General features: G+C 42.0%; 2 protein-coding genes across 9 annotated transcripts in view; one reads left to right on the plus strand and one right to left on the minus strand.

Moving 5' to 3' along the window:
- Positions 1-18,717, plus strand: part of RCCD1 (RCC1 domain containing 1) — a 45,575-nt gene that overhangs the window by 6,405 nt on the left and 20,453 nt on the right. The gene's annotated exons all lie outside the window — the stretch shown is intronic.
- Positions 15,513-18,717, minus strand: part of PRC1 (protein regulator of cytokinesis 1) — a 28,735-nt gene continuing 25,530 nt past the window's right edge. For 4 of the 5 annotated variants that reach the window (XM_022563996.3, XM_089906801.1, XM_089906800.1 and 1 more), the window contains 2 exons: positions 18,036-18,212; positions 15,513-16,135 (listed from right to left, as the gene is read on the minus strand). In XM_022563996.3, the coding sequence (XP_022419704.1) occupies positions 16,064-16,135; positions 18,036-18,212 (249 nt within the window). In that variant the 3' untranslated portion in view covers positions 15,513-16,063. The remainder of the gene's footprint in view (positions 16,136-18,035; positions 18,213-18,717) is intronic. The other variant, XM_022563997.3, reaches the window with a different exon arrangement.

Here is an 18,717-nt window from a genome sequence, read left to right on the forward strand (position 1 = left end):
CCATCACCACCATCCATTCCCATCTCTTTTCATCTTGTAAATCTGAAACTCTACAGCTATTAAACAATAACTCCCTGTTCTCCCCAGCCCCTGGCAACCATCATTATACCTTGTGTCTGTCCTGTGCTCTTGACTACTCTACATACCTAATATAAGTGGAATCATACAGTATTTATCTTTTAATAAGATAAATATTGGCTTATTTCACTTAGCATAATGTTCTCAAGGTTCATCTATGTTATAGCATATTGCAGAATTTCCTTCCTTTTTAGGTCTGAATAATATTCCATTGTATGTATATACCACATTTTGTTTATCCATTCATTGGTTGATGGACACTTGGGTTGCTTTCATGTTTTAGCTATTGTGAATACTGCTCCTATGAACATGGGTTTACAAACATCTCTTTGAGACTCTGCTTTTAATTTTTTTGGATATATACCCTAAAGTGGAATTGCTGGGTCATATGGTAATTCTATTTTTATTTTTGGGGGAGCCTACATACTGTTTTCCACAGTGGCTTTCCCATTTTACAATCCCACCAATAGTGCACAAGTGTTCCAACTTCTCCACATCCTCACCGAACACTGTTTTCTGTTTTTTTGACAGTTACCATCCTGATAGGTGTGAGGTATCTCATTGTAATTTTGATTTGCGTTTCCCTAATAATTAGTGATGTTAAGCATCTTTTCATGTGCTTATTGGCCATTCACATATCTTTTTTGGAGAAATGTCTATTCAAGTCCTTTGCCCATTTTTGAATCTGATTTTGTGTGTGTGTGTGTGTGTTGTTTTAGGAGTTCTCTATATATTCTAGATACTAATCCCTTATCAAATAAGTGATTTGGAAATATTTTCTCCCATTCTATTGGTTGCCTTTTTACTTTGTTGATACTGTCTCAATGTAAAAAGTTTAATTTTCATGAAGTCCAATTTGTCTTTTTCTTTTGTTGCCTATGCCTTTGTTGTCATATCTGAGAAATCATCACCAAATCCAGTGTCATGAAGCTTTTGTCCTATGTTCTTCCAAGAATTTTATTGTTTTAGGTTTTATATTTTGGTCCTTGATCCATTTTGAGTTACTTTTGTATATAGTGTTAGGTAAGAGTCCAACTTCATTCTTTTGCATGTGGTTATCCAGTTTTCCCAGTACCATTTGTTGAAAAGGCTGTCCTTTCCTCATTGAATGGCCTTGGCACCCTTCTCAAAAATCATTTGATTGTATATTCGAGGGTTTATTTCTGGGCTCTCTATTCTATTTCATTGATCTATACGTCTGTCTCTTTTTATGTCAATACTGTTGTGATTACTATAGCTTTGTATTAGGTTTTGAAACCAAGAAGTGTGATTCCTCCAGTTTTAGTCTTTTTCAAAATTGTTTTGTCTGTTGGGGTCCCTTGAGATCCCATATGAGTTTTAGTGTTTTTCTATTTCTGTATAAAGGTCCTTGATATTTTAAGAATTGCACTGAATCTACAGATTGCTTTGGGTACTACTAACATTTTAACAATTTTTTTTTAATTTATTTTTTTTGGCCATGTCGGGTCTCAGTTGAGGCACATGGGGTCTTCATTGAGGCGTGCGAGATCCTCCATTGTGGCGCAGGCTCCTCATTGTGGCGCTCGGGCTTCTCTCTAGTTGCAGTGTGCGGGTTTTCTCTCTCTAGTTCTGGCATGCAGGCTCCAGAGCGCGTGGGCTCTGTAGCTTGCGGCACGTGGGCTGTCTTGTTGAGGCGCGTGAGCTCCGTGGTTGCGGTACACGGGTTTAGTTTCCCCGCGGCATGTGAGATCTTTGTTCCCCAACCAGGGATCGAACCTCTGTCCCCTGCATTGAAAGGCAGGTTCTTTACCACTGGACCACCAGGGAAATCCACTTTTAACAACATTAAGTCTTCCAGTCCATGATCGTGGGATGTGTTTCCATTTATTTATGTCTATAATTTCTTTCAGGAGTGTTTTGTAGTTTTCATTGTACATGTCTTTCACCTCCTTGGTTAATTCCTAAGTATTTTATTCTTTTTGATGCTACTATATATGGAATTTTTAAAAATTAATTAATTTATTTTTGGCTGTGTTGGGTCCTTGCTGCTGCACGCGGGCTCCCACTAGTTTCGATGAGCCAGGGCTACTCTTCGTTGTAGTGCGCAGGCTTCTCATTGCAGTGGCTTCTCTTGTTGCGGAGCCCTAGGCACGCAGGCTTCAATAGTTGTAGCTCGCAGGCTCTAGAGCGCAGGCTCAGTAGTTGTGGCGCACGGGCTTAGTTGCTCCGCGGCATGTGGGATCTTCCCAGCCCAGGGCTCGAACCCAGGTCCCCTGCACTGGCAGGTGGATTCTTAACCACTGTGCCACCAGGGAAGCCCTGGAATCATTTTTGTAATTTCCTTTTTGGATTGTTCATTGTGTATAGAAATACAACTGATTTTTCTGTGTTGACTTTGTATCTTGCTACTTTGCTGAAGTCATTTATTAGTTCTAACAGCTTTTTTGTAGTCTTTAGGATTTTCTACATATAAGATCATTCATCTGCAGAGATACTTTTACTTCTTCCTTTCTAATTTGGATGCTTTTTATTTCTTTTATAACCTAATGGCTCTGACTAGAACTTCCATTACTATGTTGAATAAAAGTGGTGAAAGTGGGCATCCTTGCCTTGTTCCTGATCTTAGAGGAAAAGCCATTGAGTATTATGTTTGCTGTGGAATTTTCATATACGGATTTTATTGTGTGGAAGTAGTTCCCCTCTTTTCCTATTTTATTGAGTGTTTTTAATCACGAAAGGGTGCAGAATCTTGCTTTTTTTACATCAGTTGAGATGATCATATGTTTTTTTCCTTCATTTTGTTGATGTAGCATGTTACATTGATCATCCTTGTATTCCAGGAATAAATCTCACTTGGTCATGATGTATAATCCTTTTCAAGTGTTGCTGAATTCTGTTTGCTAGTATTTTGCTGAAGATATTTTTCATCTGTGTTCAAAAGGGATATTGGTCTATCGTTTTCCTGTAGTGTCTTCTGGCTTTGGTATCAAAGTTATGCTGGCCTCACAGAATGAGTTAGGAAGTGTTTCTTCCTCTGAAATATCTTGGAAAAATTTGAGAAGGATTGTTGTTAGTTCTTTAAATATTTGGTAGAATTCACAGTGAAGCCATTAGGTCCAAGGATTTTCTTTCTTGGGAAATTTTTAAAAAAAATTATTTGTTTCTTTTTGGCTGTGTTGGGTCTTCATTGCTGCATGCGGGCTTTGTCTAGTTGCGGTGAGCAGGGGCTACTCTTTGTTGCGGTGCACGGGCTTCTCATTGTGGTAGTTTCATCTTGTTGCGGATCACGGGCTCTAGGCACGTGGGCTCGGTAGTTGTGGCTTGCGGGCTCTACAATGCCCGCTCAGCAGTTGTGGCGCATGGGCTTAGTTGCTCCGCGGCCTGTGGGATCTTCCCGGACCAGGGCTCAAACCCATGTCCCCTGCATTGGCAGGCGGATTCTTAACCACTGTGCCACCAGGGAAGCCCTTTCCTGGGAAATTGTTGAGTAGTGATTCAATCTCCTTACTAGTTATAGGTCTATGCAGATTGTTTATTTCTTTGTGATTTAGTCTTGATAGGTTTTGTGTTTCTAGGAACATGTCCATTTCACCCAGGTCATCTGATTTGTTGGTGTACAATTAATTGCTCATAGTACTCTTTTAAAAAAAAATTTTATTTATTTGGCTGCACCAGGTCTTAGTTGCAGCATGCGGGATCTAGTTTGCTGACCAGGGATTGAACCCAGACCCCCTGCCCTGGGAGCAAGGAGTCCTAACTGCTGTACTACCAGGGAAGTCCCCATAGTACTCTTTTAAAACCCTTTTTTCTTTCTGTAGAATTAGTAGCAATGTCCCTGCTTTCATTTTTGTTAATATACAAATTTGTTTATTTTTATTTTTGGCTGCGTTGGGTCTTCTGTTGCCACACAGGGGCTTTCTCTATTTGAGGCAAGGGGGCTACTCTTTGTTGTGGTGGTGGGCTTCTCATTGCAGTGGCTTCTTTTGTTGGGGAGTAAAGGCTCTAGGTGTGCAGGCTTAGTTGCTCCATGGCATGTAGGATCTTCCTGGACTAGGGATCGAACCTGGGTCCCCTGCACTGGCAGACGGATTCTTAACCACTGCGGCACCAGGGAAGTCCCCTTGCTTTCATTTCTGATTTTAATGACTTGTGTCTTTTTTCCTTAGTCCATCTAGCTAAAATTTCATCCATTTCATTGATCTTTTTAAAGAACCAACTTTTGGTTTCACTGATTTTCTCTATTGTTTTTCTATACTGAATTTTTTATCTTTGCTGTAATCTTTATTTCCTTCCTTCTGCTAGCTTTTGGTTTAGTTTGTTCTTTTTCTAGTTTTTAAGTTGAAAGTTAGATGGCTGACAAGATCTTTCTTGTTTTTTTAACGTGAACATTTACAGCTATAATTTTCCCTTAGCACTGCTTTTGCTGCATCCCATAAGTTTTGGTATGCTTTGTTTTTTTCATTCATTCTAAGTATTTTCTAATTTCCCCTGTGATTTCCTCTTTGATCCACTGGTTATTTTTAATTAATATTAAATATTAATATTTATATAAAATATAAATATTAATATAAAATAAATATTAAGCCCTGGCGAGCAGGGGCTACTCTTCATTGTGGTGTGTCCGCTGCAGTGGCTTCTCTTTGTTGCAGAGCACAGGCTCTAGGCGCGTGGGCTTCAGTAGTTGTGGCACATGGGCTCAGTAGTTGTGTATGGGCTGTAGAGCTCAGGCTCAGTAGTTGTGGCGCACGGGCTTAGCTGCTCTGCAGCATGTGGGATCTTCCCGGACCAGGGCTTGAACCCATGTCCCCTGCATTGGCAGGTGGATTCTTCACCACTGCATCATCAGGGAAGTCCCCAGGACCATTATTTTCAAGTCTTTGTCTAATATAGCTGCCATTAAGTCTTTTTCAGGGACAAGATTCTGGTGATTTATTTTCTTTTGAATGGGCCATACTCTCATGTTTCTTTGCATGTCTTGTGACTTTTTTGTTGAATACTGGACATTTGAATCTGGTAATATGGTAACTCTGGGAATCAGATTCTCCCCCTTCCCCAGGGTTTGCCATTGTTTTGTTTTTCTGAATTGTCATAGGCTGTCTCTGTACCAAGGATCAGCCTGAGGTGTAAACATAATATCGTCTTTTCTGAGCCTTTCCTTAGGTATTGTGGTTACTTTCTAATTTTCCCCATATATACAGATACTTTTGAATGTCCTAGTCTTTAACATCTGACTCCCAAAAGGGAAAAAGTGAAAAATGAAGGGGGAACATAAAGGCACTGATCTGTTAAATTTCCTGGAAGTCACCTGGGTGGGTTGCTAGTACCAGAGGGAGGAAAACAGTTCTCACAGAATGGTGGCTGTGGGTTACTGGCTACCTGGCGGCTCCCTGGAGGACCAGTGCAAGAGCTCACCTTTGTTTTGCCAGACTTAGTGTTCCCAGGGCTGGGCAACTTTTGCTGAAAGTATTTAAAGGCACAAGTATTGCCTGCAATAACCTGGGCAAGGGAAAAATCTGGGAAGAAAGAGGTTGGGAAAGGAGATGATAGGGAGAAAGGCCTTTTAAAAAAAAAGAAAAGGCCAGTATACTGGGGAATCAAAGCATAACGCATGCCCAGGGCTGGATATTTGCTCAGAAATGCCTGAGAAAACAATAAGCTTTCATGTCTAGCATTCAGGCTTTACACAAGCAGGACTCAAAGCTAAGGCAGAGTTGTAAACAGCCTGGCTAAGCATTAAAGGCTTGCTCCAACACAAAGCCAATCATCTGTAAAGAGTGTATTTTTTTTTGTCACTTTTCTTTTAATAAGTGAGTTTTGCAAGGTTGCAGGATACAAGAGCAATATACAAAAATCAACTGCTATATGTAGCCAAGCAACAACCAGAAATTCTAATTTAAAAATACCATTTACAATAGCATCAAGAAACCTGAAATACTTAGGGATAAATCTGACAAAGATGTGAAAGATCTGTAAACATGACCTACAAAATACTGAGAGAAATTAAAGAAAACCTAAATAAATGGAGAGATATGCCTTGTTCGGGGGTTGTCAGTTCTCCCTCAGTTGGTCTACAGATTCAATGCAATACCAATCAAAATCCTACCAGATTTTTGGGTAGAAATTGACAAGCTTTTTACCTAAAACTCATACAGAAATGCACAGTAACCAGAACAGACAAAATAACGTTTAAAAGCACCAAGTTGGAAAGCTAACATTACCTGATTTCAAGAATTCGTATAAATCCTCAGTAATTAAGACAGGGTGGTACTGTCATTAGGACAAATAGATCAGTGGAACAGAAATGTACAGTGGAGAAGGTTTAGCTTTTCAGCTAATGGTGCTGGACAACTGGCTACCTGTATGCAAAAAGAATGAACTTAAAGCCATACCTGGAGCAATACAGACAGATGACACACACAGAGCCAAAATGAATCAGACGTAAATGTAAAACAGAAAACTTTAAACTTCTAGGAGAAAACCTTTATCATCTGCGGTTAGGTAAAGATTTCTTAGAGCAACAGCAGTACAATCCAAAGAACAAATGGATTTCATCAAAATTAAACCTCTGCTCTTCAGTGACACTGTTAAAAGAATTAAAGCAGCCTGAAATATGTCAATTATACTTCAAGAAAACAAGAAGAAGCCACAGATGGGGACAAGATCTTTGCAAAACATACACCTGATAAAAGAACTTGTATGCAGGATATATAGAGAGCTCTCAAAACTCAACAATAAGAACATAGCTCTGGAATTCCCTGGCAGTCCAGTGGTTAGGACTCCGCACTTCCACTGCTGAGGGCCTGGGTTCGATCCCTGGTTGAGGATCTAAGATCCCATAAGCCATGTGGGCACAGCCAAAAAAATAAAAAATACAATTCAATTTTTAAAATGGCCAAAAATAGTAAACAGGTACTTCATCAAAGAAGATAAGAATGATGGCAAAAAAGTACACAAAAAGATGTTAAACATCATTAGTCATTAGGGAAGTGAAAATTCCAACCACAATGAGATACCATTTCACAGCCACTAAAATGGCTAAAATTATAAAGACTGACCATACAAAGTGTTGGAAAAGATTGAAGAAATTGGAAACTTCAGGGACTTCCCTGGTGGCACAGTGGTTAAGAATCCACCTGCCAATGCAGGGGACACAGGTTCGATCCCTGGTCTGGGAAGATCCCACATGCCATGGAGCAACTAAGCCTGTGAGCCACAGCTACTGAACCTGCACTCTAGAGCCCACGAGCCACAACTACTGAGCCCACGTACTGCAACTACTGAAGCCCGCACACCTACAGCCCACGCTCCACAGCAAGAGAAGCCACCACAATGAGAAGCCCATGCACTGCAATGAAGAGTAGTCCCCACTCACAACTAGAGAAAGGCTGTGTGCAGCAACAAAGACCCAACACAGCCAAAAATAAATGATAAAAAAAAAAAAGAAATTGGAACCCTTATACATTACTGATGAGAATGTAAAATAGTCCAACTGCTTTGGAAAACCATTTGGCAGTTTTTTTAAAAGTTAAACATACACCTACCATATGTATGATGCAGGCATTCCACTCCTAGGTATTTAGCCAAAAGAAAATATATCTCCATACAAAGACTTGTACATAGCAATGAAACCAGAAGTTTCCTAATAGTACCTCAGCCTCTTTTTTTTTTTCATTTTAACATCTTTATTGGAGTATAATTGCTCTACAATGGTATGTTAGTTTCAGCTTCACAACAAAATGAATCAGTTATATATATACATATGTTCCCATATCTCTTCCCGCTTGCGTCTCCCTCCCTCCCACCCTCCCTATCGCACCCCTCCAGGCGGTCACAAAGCACCGAGCTGATCTCCCTGTGCTATGCGGCTGCTTCCCACTAGCTATCTACCTTACGTTTGGTAGTGTATATATGTCCATGCCTCTCTCGCTTTGTCACAGCTTACCCTTCCCCCTCCCCATATCCTCAAGTCCATTCTCTAGTAGGTCTGTGTCTTTATTCCTGTCTTACCCCTAGGTTCTTCATGACATTTTTTTTCTTAAATTCCATATATATGTGTTAGCATACGGTATTTGTCTTTCTCTTTCTGACTTACTTCACTCTGTATGACACACTCTAGGTCTATCCACCTCATTACACATAGCTCAATTTCGTTTCTTTTTATGGCTGAGTAATATTCCATTGTATATATGTGCCACATCTTCTTTATCCATTCATCCGGTGATGGACACTTAGGTTGTTTCCATCTCCGGGCTATTGTAAATAGAGCTGCAATGAACATTTTGGTACACGACTCTTTTTGAATTTTGGTTTTCTCAGGGTATATGCCCAGTAGTGGGATTGCTGGGTCATATGGTAGTTCTATTTGTAGTTTTTTAAGGAACCTCCATACTGTTCTCCACAGTGGCTGTATCAATTTACATTCCCACCAACAGTGTAAGAGGGTTCCCTTTTCTCCACACCCTCTCCAGCATTTATTGTTTCTAGATTTTTTGATGATGGCCATTCTGACTGGTGTGAGATGATATCTCATTGTAGTTTTTTTTTTTTTTTTTTTTTTTTGCTGTACGCGGGCCTCTCACTGTTGTGGCCTCTCCCGTTGCGGAGCATGGGCTCCAGACGCGCAGGCTCAGCGGCCATGGCTTACGGGCCCAGCTGCTCTGCGCCAGACCGGGGCACGAACACATATCCCCTGCATCGGCAGGCGGACTCTTAACCACTGCGCCACCAGGGAAGCCCTCTCATTGTAGTTTTGATTTGCATTTCTCTAATGATTAGTGATGTTGAGCATTCTTTCATGTGTTTGTTGGCAGTCTGTATATCTTCTTTGGAGAAATGTCTATTTAGGTCTTCTGCCCATTTTTGGATTGCGTTGTTTGTTTTTTTGTTATTAAGCTGTATGAGCTGCTTATAGATTTTGGAGATTAATCCTTTGTCAGTTGCTTCATTTGCAAATATTTTCTCCCATTCTGAGGGTTGTCTTTTGGTCTTGTTTATGGTTTCCTTTGCTGCGCAAAAGCTTTTGAGTTTCATTAGGTCCCATTTGTTTATTTTTGTTTTTATTTCCATTTCTCTAGGAGGTGGGTCAAAAAGGACCTTGCTGTGATTTATGTCATAGAGTGTCCTGCCTATGTTTTCCTCTAAGAGTTTGATAGTTTCTGGCCTTACATTTAGGTCTTTAATCCATTTTGAGCTTATTTTTGTGTATGGTGTTAGGAAGTGTTCTAATTTCATTCTTTTACATGTAGCTGTCCAGTTTTCCCAGCACCACTTATTGAAGAGGCTGTCCTTTCTCCACTGTACATTCCTGCCTCCTTTATCAAAGATTAGTTGACCATAGGTGCGTGGGTTTATCTCTGGGCTTTCTATCCTGTTCCATTGATCTATATTTCTGTTTTTGTGCCAGTACCATACTGTCTTGATTACTGTAGCTTTGTAGTATAGTCTGAAGTCAGGAAGCCTGATTCCTCCAGCTCCGTTTTTCGTTCTCAAGGCTGCTTTGGCTATTCAGGGTCTTTTGTGTTTCCATACAAATTGTGAAATTTTTTGTTCTAGTTCTGTGAAAAATGCCAGTGGTAGTTTGATAGGGATTGCAGTGAATATGTAGATTGCTTTGGGTAGTAGAGTCATTTTCACAATGTTGATTCTCCCAATCCAAGAACATGGTATATCTCTCCATCTGTTTGTATCATCTTTAATTTCTGTCTTATAATTTTCTGCATACAGGTCTTTTGTCTCCTTAGGTAGGTTTATTCCTAGATATTTTATTCTTTTTGTTGCAATGGTAAATGGGAGTGTTTTCTTGATTTCACTTTCAGATTTTTCATCCTTAGTGTATAGGAATGCCAGAGACTTCTGTGCATTAATTTTGTATCCTGCTACTTTACCAAATTCATTGATTAGCTCTAGTAGTTTTCTGGTAGCATCTTTAGGATTCTCTATGTATAGTATCATGTCATCTGCAAATAGTGACAGCTTTACTTCTTTTCCGATTTGGATTCCTTTTATTTCCTTTTCTTCTCTGATTGCTGTGGCTAAAACTTCCAAAACTATGTTGAATAAGAGTGGTGAGAGTGGGCAACCTTGTCTTGTTCCTGATCTTAGTGGAAATGCTTTCAGTTTTTCACCATTGAGGACGATGTTGGCTGTAGGTTTTCATATATGGCCTTTATTATGTTGAGGAAAGTTCCCTCTATGCCTACTTTCTGCAGGGTTTTTATCATAAATGGGTGTTGAATTTTGTCAAAAGCTTTCTCTGCATCTATTGAGATGATCATATGGTTTTTCTCCTTCAATTTGTTAATAGGGTTTATCACATTGATTGATTTGCGTATATTGAAGAATCCTTGCATTCCTGGGATAAACCCCACTTGATCATGGTGTATGATCCGTTTAATGTGCTGTTGGATTCTGTTTGCTAGTATTTTGTTGAGGATTTTTGCATCTATGTTCATCAGTGATATTGGCCTGTAGTTTTCTTTCTTTGTGACATCGTTGTCTGGTTTTGGTATCAGGGTGATGGTGGCCTCGTAGAATGAGTTGGGGAGTGTACTCTCCCTCTTTTGGAAGAGTTTGAGAAGGATAGGTGATAGCTCTTTTCTAAATGTTTGATAGAATTCGCCTGTGAAGCCATCTGGTCCTGGGCTTTTGCTTGTTGGAAGATTTTTAATCACAGTTTCAATTTCAGTGCTTGTGATTGGTCTGTTCATATTTTCTATTTCTTCCTGATTTAGTCTTGGCAGGTTGTGCCTTTCTAAGAATTTGTCCATTTCTTCCAGGTTGTCCATTTTATTGGCATAGAGTTGCTTGTAGTAATCTCTCATGATCTTTTGTATTTCTGCAGTGTCAGTTGTTACTTCTCCTTTTTCATTTCTAATTCTATTGATTGGAGTCTTCTCCCTTTTTTTCTTGATGAGTCTGGCTAATGGTTTATCAATTTTGTTTATCCTTTCAAAGAACAAGCTTTTAGTTTTATTGATCTTTGCTATCGTTTCCTTCATTTCTTTTTCATTTATTTCTGATCTGATTTTTATGATTTCTTTCCTTCTGCTACCTTTGGGGTTTTTCTGTTCTTCTTTCTCTAATTGCTTTAGGTGCAAGGTTAGGTTGTTTATTCGAGATGTTTCCTGTTTCTTAAGGTAGGATTGTATTGCTATAATCTTCCCTCTTAGAACTGCTTTTGCTGCATCCCATAGATTTTGAGTCGTCATGTCTCCATTGTCATTTGTTTCTAGGTATTTTTTGATTTCCTCTTTGATTTCTTCAGTGATCACTTCATTATTAAGTAGTGTATTGTTTAGCCTCCATGTGTTTGTATTTTTTACAGATCTTTTCCTGTAATTGATATCTAGTCTCATAGCATTGTGGTCAGAAAAGATACTTGATACAATTTCAATTTTCTTAAATTTACCAAGGCTTGATTTGTGACCCAAGATATGATCTATCCTGGAGAATGTTCCATGAGCACTTGAGAAAAATGTGTATTCTGTTGTTTTTGGATGGAATGTCCTATAAATATCAATTAAGTCCATCTTGTTTAATGTATCATTTAAAGCTTGTGTTTCCTTATTTATTTTCATTTTGGATGATCGGTCCATTGGTGAAAGTGGGGTGTTAAAGTCCCCTACTATGAATGTGTTACTGTCGATTTCCCCTTTTATGGCTGTTAGTATTTGTTTTATGTATTGAGGTGCTCCTATGCTGGGTGCATAAATATTTACAAGTGTTATATCTTCTTCTTGGATCAATCCCTTGATCATTATGTAATGTCCTTCTTTGTCTCTTCTAATAGTCTTTATTTTAAAGTCTATTTTGTCTGATATGAGAATTGCTACTCCAGCTTTCTTTTGGTTTCCATTTGCATGAAATACCTTTTTCCATCCCCTTACTTTCAGTCTGTATGTGTCTCTAGGTCTGAAGTGGGTCTCTTGTAGACAGCAAATATTATGTGTCTTGTTTTTGTATCCATTCAGCCAATCTGTGTCTTTTGGTGGGAGCATTTAGTCCATTTATATTTAAGGTAATTATCGATATGTATGTTCCCATTCCCATTTTCTTAATTGTTTTGGGTTCGTTATTGTAGGTCTTTTCCTTCTCTTGTGTTTCTTGCCTAGAGAAGTTCCTTTAGCAATTGTTGTAGAGCTGGTTTGGTGGTGCTGAACTCGCTCAGCTTGTTTGTCTGTAAAGGTTTTAATTTCTCCATCAAATCTGAATGAGATCCTTGCTGGGTAGAGTAATCTTGGTTGCAGGTTTTTCTCCTTCATCACTTTAAATATGTCCTGTCACTCCCTTCTGGCTTGTAGAGTTTCTGCTGAAAGATCAGCTGTTAACCTTATGGGGATTCCCTTGTGTGTTATTTGTTGTTTTTCCCTTGCTGCTTTTAATATGCTTTCCTTGTATTTAATTTTTGACAGTTTGATTAATATGTGTCTTGGTGTATTTCTCCTTGGATTTATCCTGTATGGGACTCTCTGTGCTTCCTGGACTTGATTAACTATTTCCTTTCCCATATTAGGGAAGTTTTTAACTATAATCTCTTCAAATATTTTCTCAGTCCCTTTTTTTTTCTCTTCTTCTTCTGGAACCCCTATAATTCGAACGTTGGTGCGTTTAATGTCCCAGAGGTCTCTGAAACTGTCCTCAGTTCTTTTCATTCTTTTTTCTTTATTCTGCTCTGCAGTAGTAACTTCCACTATTTTATCTTTCAGGTCACTTATCGGTTCTTCTGCCTCAGTTATTTTGCTATTGATCCCATCTAGAGTATTTTTAATTTCATTTATTGTGTTGTTCATCGTTGTTTGTTTCATCTTTAGTTCTTCTAGGTCCTTGTTAAATGTTTCTTGCATTTTGTCTATTGTATTTCCAAGATTTTGGATCATCTTTACTGTCATGACTCTGAATTCTTTTTCAGGTAGACTGCCTATTTCCTCTTCATTTTTAGGTCTGGTGGGTTTTTATCTTGCTCCTTCATCTGCTGTGTGTTTTTCTGTCTTTTCATTTTGCTTATCTTACTGTGTTTGGGGTCTCCTTTTTGCAGGCTGAAGGTTCGTAGTTCCTGTTGTTTTTAGTGTCTGTCCCCAGTGGCTAAGGTTGGTTCAGTGGGTTGTGTAGGCTTCCTGGTGGAGGGTACTAGTGCCTGTGTTCTGGTGGATGAGGCTGGATCTTGTCTTTCTGGTGGGCAGGTCCACGTCTGGTGGTGTGTTTTGGGGTGTCTGTAGACTTATTATGATTTTGGGCAGCCTCTCTGCTAATGGGTGGGGTTGTGTTCCTGTCTTTCTAGTTGTTTGGCATAGGATGTCCAGCACTGTAGCTTGCTGGTCGTTGAGTGAAGCTGGGTGCTGGCATTGAGATGGAGCTCTCTGGGAGATTTTTGCTGTTTGCTATTATGTGCAGCTGGGAGGCCTCTTGTGGACCAGTGTCCTGAAGTTGGCTCTCCCACCTCAGAGGCACAGCACTAACTCCTGGCTGCAGCACCAAGAGCCTTTCATCCACATGGCTCCTTAATTTGGGATGATTTGTTGTCTATTCAGCTATTCCACAGATGCAGGGTACATCAAGTTGATTGTGGAGCTTTAATCTGCTGCTCCTGAGGCTGCTGGGAGAGATTTCCCTTTTTCTTCTTTGTTCTCACAGCTCCCAGGGGCTCAGCTTTGGATTTGGCCCCGCCTGTGCGTGTAGGTCGCCGGAGGGCGTCTGTTCTTTGCTCAGACAGGACAGAGTTAAAGGAGCCGCTGATTCGGAGGCTCTGGCTCACTCAGGCTGGGGGTAGGGAGGGTCACGGAGTGCAGGGCGAGCCTGCAGTGGCAGAGGCCGGAGTGACATTGTGCCAGCCTGAGGTGCGCTATGCGTTCTCCCAGGGGAGTTGTCCCTGGATCCTGGGACCCTGGCAGTGGCGGGCTGCACAGGCTACCCGGAAGGGGGGTGTGGATAGTGACCTGTGTTCGCACACAGGCTTCTTGGTGGTGGCAGCAGCAGCCTTAGCGTCTCATGTCTGTCTCTGGGGTCCGCGCTTTTAGCCGCGGCTCGCGCCCATCTCTGGAGCTCCTTTAAGCAGCATTCTTAATCCCCTCTCCTCGCGCACCAGGAAGTAAAGAGGGAAGAAAAAGTCTCTTTTCCCTGGACTCCCTCCTGGCTAGCCGTGGTGCACTAACGCCCTGCAGGCTGTGTTCACGCCGCCAAACCCAGTCCTCTCCCGGCACTCTGAGTGAAGCCCAAGCCTCAGCTCCCAGCCCCGCCTGCCCCGGCGGGTGAGCAGACAAGCCTCTTGGCTGGTGAGTGGCGGTCGGCCCTGATCCTCTGTGCTGGAATCTCTCTGCTTTGCCCTCCACACCCCTGTTGCTGTGTTCTCCTCCATGCTCCGAAGCTCCCCCCCTCCACCACCCACAGTCTCCGCCCGCGAAGGGGCTTCCTAGTGTGTGGACACTTTTCCTCTTCACAGCTCCCTCCCGCTGGTGCAGGACCCGGCCCTATCCTTTTGTCTCTGTTTATTTTTTTCTTTTGCCCTACCCAGGTACGTGGGGGGGGGGGGGTTTCTTGCCTTTTGGGAGGTCTGAGGTCTTCTGCCAGCGTTCAGTAGGTGTTCTGTAGGAGTTGTTCCACGTGTAGATGTATTTCTGGTGTATCTGTGGGGAGGAAGGTAATCTCTGTGTCTTACTCTTCCGCCATCTTCCCGGAAGTCCATGAATTCCCTCAGCCTCTTTATACATCAGGATTTAGGCTTTTTATTCCTCTCAAAAAACCTTTTTTCTCAGAATAAGAGATGTTCTTAATTTAGAAACACTCAGAAGAATGTGAAAATCATACTCCCGACTAAAAATTTCTTGTATGTTCTTCCTTTTAGTCTTTTCTGTTTTCCACAGACAAAAACCAACCAAAAAGTGACATGGGGCACAACGAAAACACACACCACAGTATATATCTTTCTTTGAAATATAAGTATACACATTTTAATTTACTTTTAAGAATATTTATATTTTAAAATCAGGACATTTATACGTATGCCTAAACAGCATGGCTGACACAGACCAAATCCACACTGGTAAGCTTCCAAGAACCATTTACTGTGCTGACAGCAGTACTGGTGCAGGCAGACAGAGAATAAATAATAGTGCTTTGGGGAGCACAGTAGTGATTGATACATAGGGTAGGTAAAGGAGGAGCCTCATCGTGGACGCTACAGCATGCGGCTCCCAGTACTGATATGTGCAAAGTTCCAGATCTCCACGACAGAAACGGCCCAACCCATCCAAACAGCCTCCCAACTTGGCTGGCAAGTGCAGAGGGTGGAGGAACTCAGGCACAGGGGGCACAGGGATGGGGAACTGGACCCAGAGAAAAACTGAAGAAGCAGAGTTCAGACAAGTACGTGTGTTCACACACATACCCCCACAGCAGTGGCCTATATAACAAAACTGTACACAATTTAACAAAGGTGCTCCCAGCCTCCCTGTCACCTCTTTGGCAGTGAGTCAGGCCATCCCAACTTCTGACACACAGACATCTTCATCAGGAGGAAGGCTGTCCTGTGTGGTGGGGACAGGCCTTTAGGTGAGAGCAAAGCTACTGAAGCTATAGCATTAACTGAATATCCCTAAACAAAAAAAGGTGTTAATTGCTAATTATAAGTGTACAAGCCCAAAACTGCTTCATGTCCCATACCCCAAGCTTGGGCATAGCCAATCATTTAACTACACAGTGGTGAAGTAAAACAAGCCCTTGATCGTGCTTTAGCAAGTACAATTACGGGGTAGGGAAAGAAATTAGGTTCCATATGCTAAAATTTACGCTTACTGCTATGAACTATGTTTTAATGTATTTCTTGAGTCAAAATAAAACCAAGTGTCTAAGGACATACTAAGCTTATGATGGACTCTCATCTGTAACTCATTCACTTCTTTAAGTTAGGCCCATGGTAATGGAACCTGTCCAGGCTTTCAAGCGCATCTAAACTGAAGAAACATTAAAGCCACCCCTGTATAATTAGGCACAGGGCATAGGAAACCTCAGCTGGATGACTGATCAGGGCTTCTCAGGACTGGATGTTGGTTGAATTGAGGATTCGAGAAGTAGCATCAGATTTGGAAGCCTTTGAAAGTTCTCGCTGTTGAAAAATAAATAACATCAGTGGTGTTACTGTCCCCTCTCATGCATGCCCTGCCCTTGTAAGCACAGGTGAGTGTCAGCATACAGCCCAGCACAGGCTGTGTTAGGAACAAAAGGGGAGGGACTCTGAACACCTTAGTCACAGATTAAGCATGTGCACATATGCCCCTTGATTCCTTTCCTCAGCCAGTCCATTCTATTAAAACCTCACAGAAGAGAAATCCCTTATACTTCACAAAGTACTCTCTGAGTTGTCAAGCTAGGTAGGCAACAAGCTTTGGTCTTTTGAGCCCTTTAGGAAACAATGGGCCAGAACATATATCTACCATTCCCTGGGGCTGAGGGCCTTGTAACCTGCTGGTGATTTGATCTCATGCTGGAGCACATGGTATAGAAGCAGAAGACAGAGCACGAATGACCACTGAGAAAGGACAGATGTTAGTAGAGGTTAGTCTACTGGCTCCAGCGCTGCCTGGTGGAGTCTACCAGCCATAGCAACCAAAACCAGAAGAATCTCCCTCGGCCCAGCCAGAGAGAAACAGATATTTGTAAGCAGCAAGTGGATGAAGTGGGCTTGGCTGAGCAGACAAAAGAGAAAGCTGGACTCTGTCCAGCAATCAGCTAGCCAGAGTGACAAATACCCACCTTCTATAGGTAGAACCACCCCTGTCAAGTAACTTGACAAAAGTAAAAGAATAATAAAGCTAGCTTCAGTGCTCAAAATGAACGATAGCCTTGGGCAGCCGTCACATTCTCCATCACTGCAGCAAGAGAGTCAATGCCCTAGGCTTTAACTCAGTATCCCCCCACAAAGGTGAGGGGCAGGCTCACCTCTCAACAGCTAGATACTGAGGGAAGACAGAACACATTGTTAAGGAAAGCGCACTGCAGTTAAGTGTTGGTAAATGTGGAGTACGTTACTAGGAGCTGAAGAGCACTGTGGGAAAAAATTACTTTCTTCCAGTGCCTCATATATGCTTTAGCAGCTCAATGTGGTAGAAAATAGGCAAAGGCGAAGAAATGAGCATTGGCTAGCTCAGAGTAGACAGAAAGGTGGCAATTCAGCTCTGAGGGGTTAGTAAGACATATACTCCAGAAGTAATCAGCACGCAGGCCAAGAACCTCATAGGCAGCACACAGCTGGGGCTCCCCTCCCCACGTGGTGGGGCCTCTATTCCTTGCAGCACATTGGAGGCCTTTAATGTCACAACTGGGGAGGGTGAAAGTTTTCTGTTGTGAAATAACATGATAAAAAAACTTTGCCTGACTTTAGATGGGGCTGAGAATCCAATTCAAGTCTGAACAAGTTAATCGGCAGGTTAGTCAGTCTGTTGGGAACTTAAGCCAGATATTTATTATTTCTGAAGTCCATATTAGGAATTCCTGCTTCCTTTGTTAAAAAAAGGTTTTATGATAGTACAGCTGAGATTATTGGTTAGTGTAGCCCTGTGCCCAGATGGGAATGAAGCCAGCAGATGACAGATCAGTCTGGAAAAGGGACATGGGACATGCAGGGGTTGCCATACAGACCTGAAGCCCAACAGTGGAGCTGTCAGAGAGGGATGGATCCTTTTAAGAACAAAGAATTGAGACAATTACCAAGAACTCCACCAAGAGAGCACCAGGGCAGTGATGAGAAGGTTCACCTCCTGCAGCCAGGGAGTGGTATTTCTTAAGCAGAAGGATCCAGGTTAAATGTCTGCTTGCTGCTGCCATCTTTCTTCCTATACACCACCCTTAAACCACCCCCACCTCATGCCATGGTCAAGTCAGGAAAGGGATTCTCAGCCTCCAAAGAACTGTCCTAACTAATAGCCTGGGTGCCCTTGGGAAGTTACCCACTCTGCCCCAACTGTGTGCTCCCCAGGGACTGGTAGATATTAGAAAAGGTGAATTACCGCAAACTCAGAATAGGTGCTGGCAACAGAATTAATGCTGAAGTTGCGCCGTGGGGGGGCCGAGGCAGGGTACCCACCGCTGAGGATGCTGCCATTGAGCTCCAGGTTCTCCTTGTTGGCTCCATGCTTGAGGCCACGTGGTGTTTTTTTCCCCGAACAGGTGGAAGTGGTGACTGGCTGTAGAGAAAAGAAAGATCGACCAATGTATCATCCTTATAATGACCACACACACAAATTATCAAAGGCTTATACCACCTTTATATTATTCGTGTGTCTGTAATCCTATACTTCTGGCTTTTTTTTTTTTTTTTTTTTGCAGTACGCGGGCCTCTCACTGTTTTGGCCTCTCCCGTTGCGGAGCACAGGCTCCGGATGCGCAGGCTCAGCAGCCATGGCTCACGGGCCCAGCTGCTCCGCGGCATGTGGGATCTTCCCGGACCGGGGCACGAACCCGTGTCTCCTGCATGGGCAGGCGGACTCTCAACCACTGCGCCACCAGGGAAGCCCTGGCTTATTTTATTTTTAAAATTTTTATCTTTTGGCCACGCCGTGCGGCATGCGGGATCTTATTCCCCAGCCAGGGATCAAACCCACGCCCCCTGCATTGGAAGCATGGAGTCCCAACCACTGGACCACCAGGGAAGTCCCTACTTTTGGTTCAAAAACATACAAATTCTTAATG

This window comes from Delphinapterus leucas, chromosome 2, assembly GCF_059928025.1.
Source record: "Delphinapterus leucas isolate spDelLeu-1000000601 "Yukka" chromosome 2, BTC_Dleu_Yukka2, whole genome shotgun sequence".
NCBI classification, from domain to species: Eukaryota; Metazoa; Chordata; class Mammalia; order Artiodactyla; family Monodontidae; genus Delphinapterus; species Delphinapterus leucas.